Source organism: Copadichromis virginalis, linkage group LG6 (genome assembly GCF_057382275.1).
Source record: "Copadichromis virginalis isolate Kocher_CV1m ecotype Utaka linkage group LG6, C_Virginalis_male_GT1.1, whole genome shotgun sequence".
NCBI lineage: Eukaryota > Metazoa > Chordata > Actinopteri > Cichliformes > Cichlidae > Copadichromis > Copadichromis virginalis.
In genome coordinates, this window is record NC_140623.1 from 13951527 (window position 1) to 13963706 (window position 12180).

The 12180-nt window shown below is 39.4% G+C and overlaps 1 protein-coding gene and 1 pseudogene across 1 annotated transcript; one reads left to right on the top strand and one right to left on the bottom strand.

Moving 5' to 3' along the window:
- Positions 1 to 117: 117 nt before the first annotated feature.
- On the top strand, positions 118 to 3491 carry LOC146707446 (uncharacterized; annotated as a pseudogene).
- A 3987-nt stretch (positions 3492 to 7478) lies between these two features.
- LOC146707447 (kelch-like protein 10) lies at positions 7479 to 11828 on the bottom strand. The gene is made up of 4 exons (XM_085460864.1): positions 11347 to 11828; positions 10320 to 10934; positions 9264 to 9413; positions 7479 to 7886 (listed from the first exon to the last, which is right to left on the bottom strand). Exons 1-4 carry the CDS (start codon positions 11761 to 11763, stop codon positions 7524 to 7526), a joined length of 1545 nt encoding a protein of 514 aa, XP_085316990.1. The 5' UTR covers positions 11764 to 11828; the 3' UTR covers positions 7479 to 7523.
- Between the last annotated feature and the right edge of the window lie 352 nt (positions 11829 to 12180).

The following is a 12180-nucleotide window of genomic DNA, read 5'->3' on the forward strand; positions in this document are numbered from 1 at the left end:
TTTTTATCTGTATCATGATTTTACTGGAAAACACTTTGGTGTACTTCGGTCTTTAAAAATGTGCTATATAAATAAATTTTGATTGATTTTGATTGATTGATAGATACCCGTCAAAACCAGAAATTACAGCAATGGCAAAGAGAATAGTGCAGTACTACCCTATGCTACAGGACCAAGGCATCAAGAATACATGGGTAAGTGAAATGCATCCACTTCAATACCAAAGTGTTTCATGTTGGACATTTTAGTAGTGGTTCGAAAAATGTATTAAATGTCCTATACAGGTTACTGTGTACACACAGCTAAACAAAAGACTGCAAAATGTGAGATCCCCCCAAAAAGCCACTCCAGATGGGAGACATTCAAAGAGGTAAGGCTGCAACTAATTAATTTTAATTTTAGCAATGATAATTCTGTTATTCATTTTCCTCATTAATTGATAAGATGTTTAGTCAGTACGATGTCTGAAAGTTGTGAAAGTTTTTCCCCAAAAGTCTTCTTTTGTCCACAACCTGACAATTTTAATTTCCACGATAGAGGACAAACAAAAAAGCTAAAATCATGTTTGGGCATTTTATTAAGGAAAGAAAGAAGTGATCCAAAATGATCAATCAAGTATTTGGTGACCTGCCTTTAGTTTCCTCACCTGTTTTAGCATGAAAGGAAGAAGCACTTTGTATATATGAAAATGGCTATACAATAAAGATATGAATTGATTGAGTTTATAGTTGATAACTAATTGATTAACTGACTAATCTTTGCAGCTCTGCCAAGAGGCGACGTCTTGATCAGCCAAGTGACGTAGAAGAAATGGATTCAAGTGACTCAACAATCATTCTGGATCTGTCCACAGAAGGGAGGAGCAGCCCAGAGTCGGCCAGTAAAACAAGTGAGTTAGAAGGTGAGTTTCAACTTTACATTTACAAACCGGTCACTGTGTGGTCATCATAAAAAAATAAAACAAATATACCTGCATGTTGAGTCAAGATGGCAGTCCTGACATGACAGAAGTAAAAGGCTTTAAAATGGGCATCAGAAAATGATAACTACATCACATTTTTCCTGTTTTATCATCAGTTTGTTAACATTTCTGTGGAAATGAATGTTAATAAAGTATTGGTATTAATAAAAGCCAGTATATTATAAATTTAAAGAGCTGGGTACTGTGGTGTGTTTATAGTATAAGTCTGTGCAACATCACTGTCTATAACCACTCAGTATATCATGTAAAGTAATGTTTTTAAAAACAATGTGCCTCACTAGAGGCTTTTTTTTTCTCTTTTTAACTGTTTTTTTTAATTTAGGTTCCAAACTAATTTTTAAAAATGTATTACCCTGACACAAAATATCTCTTTGCTATGTCTTTAAGGAAAAAGGAAAGCACAAAACCTACTTGAAGAAGAACCCTCTACCCTGCCAAGTCCTAATAGTGAGTCCATCCAACTGCCTCATGGCTATGTGTGTGTGTGGGCACATCTTTATAGTGGTGCACTTGTGTGCCTACATATAATTGTATATGATTGCATGACCATATGTAAATTGGCATTTACATGGTAAATATTTTGAAAAATGAATAAGTATTTAATAGTTAAGTTCAGAGCTGTAGTTTTTTGGGGGGTTTTAAGATTTAACTCCATTAAAGTATAGTCTATATTTTTTTATGGCAGATTTCTGACACTTGTCATTTTAATGACATGAGATTTTTTTTTAAAAGTGAGAGACATTATAATTTTGTGTCTTGCAGCAAACAAGCCTGCAGATATCAACAGTCCAGACACCCACTGTCCAGCAACATTGGCCAAACACTACAAGACCCTACAAACTTTGTTTAAAAGAAAAAACACAAACCACCAGGATGTCTCTCAGCCAGAAGAGCATTCATTGATTCAAATACTATTCGCGAGGAGGACAGACACAAAAAGCTTCTAGAAGCATATCCTTGCTTCAAGGACATTGGACATGTAAGTCATTGTTGAATCCACGTGATTCAAGCCAAACAATGTTTATCATACCGACTTCTTGCTCCTCAGTGATGCATTGACATGTTTGTATTGGTATGCTGAATATTTTATAGGTGATGGAGGAGCTTCATCACATTTTGGATAAAGAAAATGCCAACTTCATCAATGAACTGAAGGGAAGATGGCAAGCTTTCTTTTTTTTTTGACTAGAAGGTGCAGTTTTTTGGTGTATGGAAAAAGACGCTGAAGCCCCCAATGGGAATGGATAAAGGTAAGCAATGATGTTTTGGTGTTATTGGTCATCAGAGTATAGTTTGGATCTTTAAGCATGTTAAAGCAGTAGTCCGTAAAGTAATGTCACTGAGGACAGGAGGAGGAGAATTTGAAATTTTAAAGGCCTAATCCCCCACTCCCCCTCTCCTTCTTGAAGGAGCTGAAAGCCGCACCTTTATCAAATCAAATCAAATCAAATCACTTTTATTGTCACATCACATGTGCAGGTACATTGGTACAGCACATGTGAGTGAAATTCTTGTGTGCGAGCTTCACAAGCAACAGAGTTGTGCAAAATACAATAATGTAAACAAGCAAAATACAAGAATGGCTACATCTGAAACTAATAAATATATGTACAATATATAATAGTATATGCATTTCTGGATGCTAGTTACGCGCAGGGAAAACAGACTCAACACTACAAAAGGCTAAAAATACAAACCAACAGGCCAGTTTAGGAAAAGGTTGTTGTGTAGGCTCACTACACAACATACAATGTAAGATAAATCCCTTTTTGTTCCCCCTCCCTCCCCTCTTGAGCATTAAGTTTTACAGACTGACATTAATGCAATGTAGGCCAATGTAGGTGTAGTTAGCATTCAAGCATAAGTCATATTAGCCTACTGTAAACACAGTATACTACAATTATCTACACCATTTAGCATTTTTTTAGGTTACTGTGACAAGCTTAAACTATGGATTACAGCTTTAACTTTCATGTGCTAGTGTCTTGTTGTGTTCACCTTTTCAATCCACGATGGTTGTCACTGGCCAAATATTTGTTGTTGTTTGTTTATTTGATCTTGAGGATTTTGTTTAAGTTTGGTAATGAGATGATGATTCTTTTTTCTGTATAGCTGAACAGGCTCTTGAGATGCTACATGTGCTGCCATCACTGTTCCCATCCACCTCTGCTCCTCCAAAGAGGGCACGGGATGCGAGTGAGGCTCTGGTGCATGTCCTTGAGGTGAGTTGTGTAAAATGTAGTAGTTGTTTTTTGTTTTTGTTCTTTTTGGGACAACAGTATTAAAAAAATGCTTCTGATGAGTGCCAAAGTATTTTATATTCACATATTATATGTTCTAAGCCTTCAAAAGGCACCTAAAACACATTTTTGGAATGAGGGTTCTCACATGTTAGATCTCTGTGACCAGTAAATACAAACATGGATGCATTACGTGGTAGCACATTTTTATCACCTCAATGATATCTAACTAAATGTAGCCTTGGTTTTCTGTTTTTCAGGAAGGCTAGACAGATGTGAACAGTAATTCCATCGAGAATAATTAAAAGTAGCAATTTCAGATGTGTTTTCTCAGAACCTCAACTTTTGTTGTAATTTAGCTTTAGTTATGTGTTTGAAACAAAAGTGCATCATCCTTACAAAAGTATGTCTGTGTTATCTGTTAAAGGACCAAGAAGACCCTAATACCTATCTGATGAAACGTCCTCTCTCATGCCCAGTCCTGATTGTGAGTCCATCCAACTGCATCCTAGCGGTAGGAGATGTGCCAATAACCACGTTTCCAAAAGACTTGGTTACCGAGGGTGCTTTATACCTTATGGCCTACTATTACACCCTTCACCTTACATACCCAAAATGTGTAGCCACTCTGCTTTCCGTCATACAGACGGAGGTTCTCTTGGACAAAATCCATGAGAAAGATCTCACATCATCTTACAAGAAGAGCATAATGATAATAATAATGGATTGGATTTATATAGCGCTTTTCAAGGCACCCAAAGCGCTGTGGAGCAGGGAAATTATTTTACTGCTATTGTTAAATAATCATCATCATTACCATTGCATTAATAATATAATCTGCAGCATTGATATTGTATTCAGAGGTTTAAACAGTGTGTGTGTCTTTCAGAAAGACTAAGTTGCAGGAGTTGACAGGAAGTTGCAGAGAGTTTGCAGAAGTGAAAGCAGAGTCTAAGTTATTCTGAGGAGCAGGCTAGACGAGGCTATTTGAATTACTAGGTTATTCAAATTGTCTGTTATACTTTTATATTCTTTTATTAAGCTCTTAGTAGAGGTTCTTGATTAAAACATTTATTCAACATAGTACATGTAGTTTCAGTTAGGTTATTACACATAAGGATGAGCCTCTGGTCTGGTAAAAGGTCAGAAGTGCAACGGGTGAATTGAGAGAGCATTTGAGGACGACATAGACACACACACACACACTCAGAGAGACTCATGTATAGGTGAGAAGTTGGTCATGTTTGTCTCTGGAAAGAGGAACAGCGTCTGGCAGGATGTGGGGCTCGTGTTTCAGACGAGATAGAAGACAATGTTCTTTTAAACCGTGTTAAAAGTCATTGTGGTTTTGATTTGACGTATACCGGTATATATATTCTGTCTGTGACGTATGAAGGGGCGTCTTTAATTCAAACCCTGATGCTATAAAAATCTGTGTATGCTTTGATTAAGTCGAAGATCAATCCCTGTCTGCGTACAGAGTGGTCTTCCCACGCGTGTATTCATTAAAATCAATTGTTTGACCAATGGTTGTTTGTACGCTCCTTCCTCAATTATGTGAACCTTAAGATTTGGGGGCTTCGTCCGGTGGTTGAGGAGGGAGAGAATTGGAGGTGTAGACGGAGAAATTCGGTGGTCTGAGGTGGTCGGACGGGCAGACATGAGTGCCAGTGGTCGAAGTGAGTGGGCATAAGCCGGCTTATCCAAAGGTAAGACACTACCTGTTGAATTATTTCCAAAGTGTGCCAAATTGGACATGATAAAATTTAAGTCTACTCACTGAAATTACTGGTAGATGTCTGTTTTGATTTTGATGAAAAATCTCATGAGTTGAAGCAGTTAGAGTCTGCTACGAAGAAGTTAAAGCAGTTAGAGTCTGCTAAGAAATTGGGTTGGAGTCCCAAGGAAAAAGAAAACAGTGAAAGTGAGTTCGAGGCTCATGTAGGATTTAGGGAATTTGGTCATTTTGTGGGTTAAAGTCCTGGTTGGTCATTAGGTCAGACCTTTGTTGGTCATTTTGTGGGTTGGAGTCCCCATTGTCCATCAGGGTAGATCTGCCTCAGTCATACACTTGTTTTGGGTGTTGATTGTTGTTTTAAAGTGTTATAAATTTTTATAGGACGGCAGTTAGAGTCTGCTAGGAAGCGCAGAGCCCGGAGGTTACGCTCCCTCCTTGTCGTGGACGTGCGACATTGACCTGTCGGCGAACAGGGTTAGTTCAGTTTGGCTTGACTGTGGGGTACAGGGCATCCTGGAATTAAACTAGGAGTTAGTCTCCTTACCGTTTGGAACGGTAGTCTGCGCTTTTTTGGCCAGCAGAAGTTGGACTTCGGGCGTGTAACTTTAACTTAAAACTTCTGGGTAAGCCTTGGCTGTGAAACGCCAAAAAATAGAGCTTCAGGCAAAGTTTGGGTTGGTTGACGCTTTTAAATTAACTTAGGGATTTTAGAGATGAGGCCAGAAACAGTTAGTCTGATACTGGTTAATTGATCACAAAAAAGTTGGACTTTACCGGTTGGACCGTTAACTTAAATTTGTCAAAATTGTTTAGGCGCTGAAGCTGACAGATCTGACAGTGGTTGTAAATATAAGACGTCTTTGTAATATAAAATAAGAGATCTCTGTGTGAAAGGAGTCTGAGGCAATGCTGGAGCTATTTTTAGACTGTGTGTGTGTGAGTATGAAAATGCAAATTAGTAAGCAGTGAACTGTTTAAGCCACAGCTGGTTTTACAAATACTGCTGCAAACATTGTTGAATGTGTGTTTAAGACACCATTTATGTTCATTAGAGGGCTATAAATAAAGTTTTGAGTTGCTGTAGTGGATGTATAGTAATTGACTGAGTTTGGATGTAGATATATAAATATAGTGAGTGCATTGTATATACTTAAGATTAACATATTACTTTCAGTAGTAACTTCTCTCCAGCAATAGTTGCTGGTGTGTTTTATTTTTTCAATTTCTTGTGTGTGCTGTGAGAATTAATAGAGGTTTCAATCGTTTTTTTCTTTGTTTTTGTTGACTTGCTCTTTCTGATTATGACAAGCATGTCTAAAATACTTTTAGGAAAGCTTGTTTTGAGTTATATTCCTCAACTCTGGTCACAGTTTAAGTGTGTGAATGTGGTGAGTAGAAGGTTTTTACATGATAAATAAAGGTGTGAGAGGATTATGAAATCATTGTGTGAATGATGCTACATTTTGGATCAAAAGTTAGTAGAATTACAGAGGGTTTGTAGATTGTAAATACAAAATAAGTTTGATTAGCCTGCAGAAACAGAAAAGCAGCTTGAGCTGCTCTGAGAAGCTGCGTGCTGTGTGTGTGACAGGAAATGGTGTGGGTGACAGGAAGTTTGCTTAATTACAATTCCACTATTCATTCACTCTCGCATTCACACACTGGTGGAGGCAAGCTACGGTTGTAGCCACAGCTGCCCTGGGGCAGACTGACAGAAGCGAGGTGGCCATATCGTGCCATCGGCCCCTCTGGCATGGCTGAGTGGACTGCTTTTATTGGCCAGTAAAGCCAATATGGTCAGATGGACTATAGGAAAGCACTTCCTCTCTCCTTCCACGGCTACTACAGTCCATGTTGGTTGTGATTGATTTTTGTTTGTAATTTGGCCAGGTTAGCCCAGTGTTATAATTAAGGGTGCACGATAATATTGGCTAACATGCCGACATTTTGTGTTTGGTCTGTGCAGTGCAGAGACAGCCTCGCTTTTAGTTAATTTTAAGATTTTTTTTTTTTTATATGTTGAGTTTAGACAGAAGACTATTCAGAAAATAGGCTCTACTGTGAAAGAGTAAATTGACTAAGCTGAGACTGACTAGTTTGGTATAAAAGTAAGAATTGCTTTATTGGGTATTGGCTAGTACAACTGTAAAATATTGGATACATCCTTACTCAAACCTATAGACTGTTACCAGACAGAACCGCAGCTGAAATAACAAGGGAGAGTGAAAACTTCCCTTTATTCTTATGGTGTTTACCTAGCAAGAGTTGATAAGTCCGACATGCGGCTTATTGTGATCTGGTCACCCTGTGTGCATGTCTGGTATGGCTACTCAGCAGCCATACATTACAGGGAATGAAAAAATCTTTTCAATTTGTTATTGTTGCAATTGCATTCTCTTAATAAAACCCAGTATCTACAGTGCAGGCTCTCCTACTGAAAGTTTTTGAGATACATACAAAAAATGTCCAGTTCACCAGCAGTTTAATGCTCTAAAGATTTATTTCAGTCCTTCATGTTGGAGACTCAGATGTTGACACATGGCAGTACTGCACTTTAAAGATGTTACGTGGACTCTGCTGACTCCATTGCTAATTCTAGAACATTTTCAAGTGGCAGGAAGTCACGAGGAAAGGTGTACTCAGTCAGGTTGGAAAGTCCGGACACCACACAGCAGCTCAAGGCTGTGCGGAAAATATCCATGCCGCACGCCTCATACCACTCATTGGTTAAAGCGGTGTAGTACTCGACGTCCGAAGTGGTGGTGAAGCCGTTGAAACCCCCGACGACAAAGAGGCGATCATCAATTACCTCAATGCCAAAGTTGCTGCGCGGGGTCAGCATAGAGAACACGAGGTTCCACGTATTGGTATGCGGGTTGTAAGCCTCAGCGGTGCGCAGACGGTTGTTTCCATCGAAGCCACCAACCTAAAAGTAAATACGTGGCTCAAATGATTGAATGTAAGTGTAACCAGCTTCACCGTACCCCTGTAAGAAAATGCACCTGCTATATGTCTTTAGCTGCTTTTGCACAGATACTCCAGAAAGTGACAGAAGAATTAAGTTGCAATATTGTCCCAAGTTGCCCTTAATATGTAGCAGATACAAGGAGATTGTTTACCTTAGGTGTGATCTGACTACTGGAAATACTCTGATTGGTTTAGGGTTTTACCTGGATAAAGCGAACACCTACCTGACATATTCTCATGCTGTTATATGGAGTTTACACATAAAAGTTGTTTAAAAAAGGCTCATTAACGTCCCAGTATTTGCATTCTCACAGGCCCACATTTGTTGGGAATGTCTAGAAAAGATCAGGGTGCAGTGGTGTGTGAAAATGACTTCTGAATTAAAAGGAAAAAGTAAAATAAAGTAGAAGCCAGCTGTTGTGGAAGTCTGTATGAGACCTTTTTTCACTCAAGCCTCAACTACAGCTATTAAAGCACTGTTGTCTATTACACCACGCTATTATCAACAAAGATGAATAGCCCTCGACAAAGTATTTGTGTTTTCCGTATAAATGTCTTCAAAGCTCTTTTGCCTTTAGTCCAAAAAGGAACATTGAGTTCCAGTCCTTTCTTCCTATAACAGATTAAAGTAGCCCTGATAGGCCTTGGGGCCTAAAAGCCTGATCAAAGACCCTGAGGTCAGCACCAGGGTAAGGTCACTGCATTCTGCTGATGATAACTTTTCCTTTTTTTGAATAGAGACTAAAATAAATACTAAACGGTAGCTAGCTAAATAAAGAAGTGTGTCTCAGAAGGTGAGACTAAAATCTTTGCTTTTTACCAAAGGGTGCAGCTGCAAAACAACTAAATAAGTGGTTTTAAGGCAAATAGCAAGATAAATTTACAGCTAAAATGCCTACCGTCCCCAGAGGATGAGTTCTAATCACTTGGCTTATTCCCTCATTTTTCTAAAGGTATTGCAGGATAAGTTTGAAATTGTCTCTAACATATGTCCTTTATGGAACGATGAGGATGACAATGTTGGTTTTGAATAAGTATTTCTGTTGTACTGAGTGAAATGTGAAATCATCAAAGACACAACATTTTGGGAATGAGGCACATGAAAAAAAAAAAAGAGAGGCAGAAACATCACTAATCAGTTAAATTAATACATAGAATGAGTAAGAATGCCTTCTCTGAACCTGTGGTCAGGATAGGAATCTGATCATTGATAAATACAAAACAAAGTTAGCCAAATTCTGTGTCAGCCAAATCTGTGTTAAACCTTACTGATCAAAGCACATTACAGATTTGATTTGTATGTTACGTGAGTGTCAGCACTACTTTGTGGTCTTACTGCAAAGACATGATCCGCATATGCAATGACACCTATCCCGCTGCGGCGGCTGTTCATGGGACTGATCATCGTCCACTGGTTGCTCTCTGGGTTGTAATATTCAGCTGTCTGCAGACACTCGTTGCCATTGAGTCCACCACAAATGTAAATCTGAAAACAAAAAAGGGACATTAAAAATTTTTACATTTCTTAGATTTCAGTTGGAAACAATGTTACCTGTAAGTGAAATGTTTCCACATCATTTGTGAAGTAAGACCGATACTCAGTACCCAAGTGTCCAACTGAAAAATATGACAATTAACAAATGTGTGTGTTTTACAATTACCTCTCATAAAAACATGTTTATGTACCCAAATTTTACCTGAGTATGTGGGACTTCTTTGAGTCAGAAAGCCAGAAATGAATCAAACATAACATGCAATCAATAAGGCTAATTTTTCTGTTCAGGAATGCAGATAAATAACTGTAATATGGGATCTTAATATAATAAAAGAATGATGTGTTTTACAATTTTTTGTAATATCTGTTATATTTTAGTTGACAAGTCAACTCAACTAAAGTACTGTACATAAATGCAAAGATGCACTTGTGATCAGTTAGAAACAAAATAGATATATATTAGTATATTTTTCAACTTTAAACTATACTTTTAAATTTGAAAACATGAACATAGAAACCAGTTTGTGACCTATCTTGCACCTCGCTTCACTGTAAAAATGTGTATTCCCTGACTGGTTGGCAAGTGGTTGCTGGAGGTTGATGGCTGTCACTACTGTGAAATTGTAACCAGGAAGGTGTTGCACCACAAGCCTCCTTGTGTTTCCTTTGGTCGTAAGCAGACTGTTGAGGTTTGCATGGAGTATTCTGACTTGTCTGCAAATACTCAAACTATTTGCTGTAGAAATCTGTAGTCTTTCATACAATCACTGCCTAACCAGCTGAGGAGTACACATTTTTCCCTAGCAACTGGTTGTTACCAAAGGTTGCTGACAGGTCTCTAGGCCTGTGTGCCTGAGACCCTACTCTATTTCTCTGCTACTCTTTTACTTCACCCACCCGGTTGTTAAGTGTTGTGCAGCTGGCGTCGCTCCTCTGTTTGTGCATCGGTGCAATAAGACTCCACTGGTTGATTTCAGGTTGATAGCGCTCTGCACTGCTGAGTCGTACATGCCCGTCGTAGCCTCCCAGGGCATAGATGAACCCGTTCAACACAGTCACGCTCACATAGCTGCGGCGGGAGTGCATGGGCGCCACCTCATTCCAGGCACGAGTGGTCAGGTCAAACCTACGGACGCTGTTGAAATGCTCCACCCCGTCGAAGCCACCAACGGAGTAGACGTACCCGTTGAGGAATGCGGCTCCATAATAAGCACGAGGACACTCGAGGTTGTTCGTTACGTTGACCCAGCGGTTAGCCCGGCAATCGTAGGCTTCGATGTCGTTAGTTGGCTCACCACCACTCCACCCCCCAATGGCCAGCAGGATGGAATGAGGCAGGCGCGGACGAGCAAGAGGGTGATACAAGGCAGATATGAAGGGTCTGCTTCCTAGATCATGTATGTCTAAGATGGCATTACTTATCATGGACAGGCACTCAGAATTGGCCTCCACCAGCTCACTAGACAGCACATGGTCCTTCAGGTAGTCTGACGTCATCAATCCCAGTCGGACCTATAGAGAGATGACAGAAGAGAATGTGACTATGAATTTCAACTACATCAGTTTTAGTAAACTCAAGCTTCTTTAGGATAATGCTCCTAATGTTGTTTAATTTTCTTATTGCTAGCAAGAGAGAGACCAAAGTCAGACACCATTAGCCTTTTCGTCAACAGGGACAGTTTTTAGTCATAGCCCTAGCAACTATACTTAATAAATATAATTTATTCTATAGTATGTATGTAGAGATCTGATACGGTTTTAATGCTCTTGAAGAGAATTTCTTAAATGTGGTTTGGCTACACCTGAAAAGAGCAACATCTCAAGATATTAAAGCATCCTTATACCCAGATGGATCGACTCAATCTATGACTTAAATACTGAAGATTTAAGTCCAAACTAAATGTAGTAATGAAAGTTTATAGACCTTGGACAACAGAGCGGTGAGGTGTTGTTTCCGTTGTACAGGTACATGGCTAATCCACTTTGTAAGCGCTTCATACACAGTGGTCTCCAACTGCACATTGAGGTCGTCTCTATCAAGGATGTCAGCAAGTTCCTCCACAGTTAGCTGCAGGAACTCCTCCTCAAGAACAACCTGCTCAAAGTTACTGATGATGTAGTGGTAGGCCTTGGCGCGTAGTTCGGGTGATAAGCATACTTTTGTGAACTGCCAAATGCCAACGCAGTTCTCTGGGCACAGTTGCTCCCCGAGGAAGTCAGAGCAGAGTTTCACAATGTCCATTGCTTTGAATTGATCAGCTGCCATGAGAAGTTCCACTACATTTTCCCCTGCTATGGAAACTGAGCCGGTGTAAGCAAAGTTAATGATGAGTGCCATCATCTCAGAAGACAAGCCAGGTATGTTGAAGACCTGTTTGTCTGGGTCGCTGCAGTGGGTGAAAAGAGCCCTGAGGGTAGAGATGGAGAGTTAGTTAGCAGCAACTTAAACTGTAGCACATACTTTATGTGAACTTCATTTTTAGCTGCCTGTGTCTCTAGTGGACTGGCGTGGATTCAGCCGATGCAAGACTTATATTTACAGCAGTGCCCAGACCTCTGTGAGATATACCACTATATGATATTATAACTATTGAAAAAGTTATAGCATCCAAGGGTTTTTGTAAGGTCTCAGAGAACATCTTGGAGATCACTTAGTGTCTCACGATGACAACTGGCATCTACGTAAAGATTAGATGTTATTTTTTTTATCTGAAGACAAACTATGTAATTTTCATTGGACATCTCAGCAAATTGCACT

Coding starts and splice junctions, on each gene's coding strand:
- LOC146707447 (XM_085460864.1), bottom strand. CDS start 11,763: ATGATGGCACTCATCATTAACTTTGCTTACACCGGCTCAGTTTCCATA. Junction 10,935..11,346: donor TCACCGCTCTGTTGTCCAAG/GTCTATAAACTT, acceptor ATCTCTCTATAG/GTCCGACTGGGATTGATGAC. Junction 9,414..10,319: donor GCACAACACTTAACAACCGG/GTGGGTGAAGTA, acceptor TTTTGTTTTCAG/ATTTACATTTGTGGTGGACT.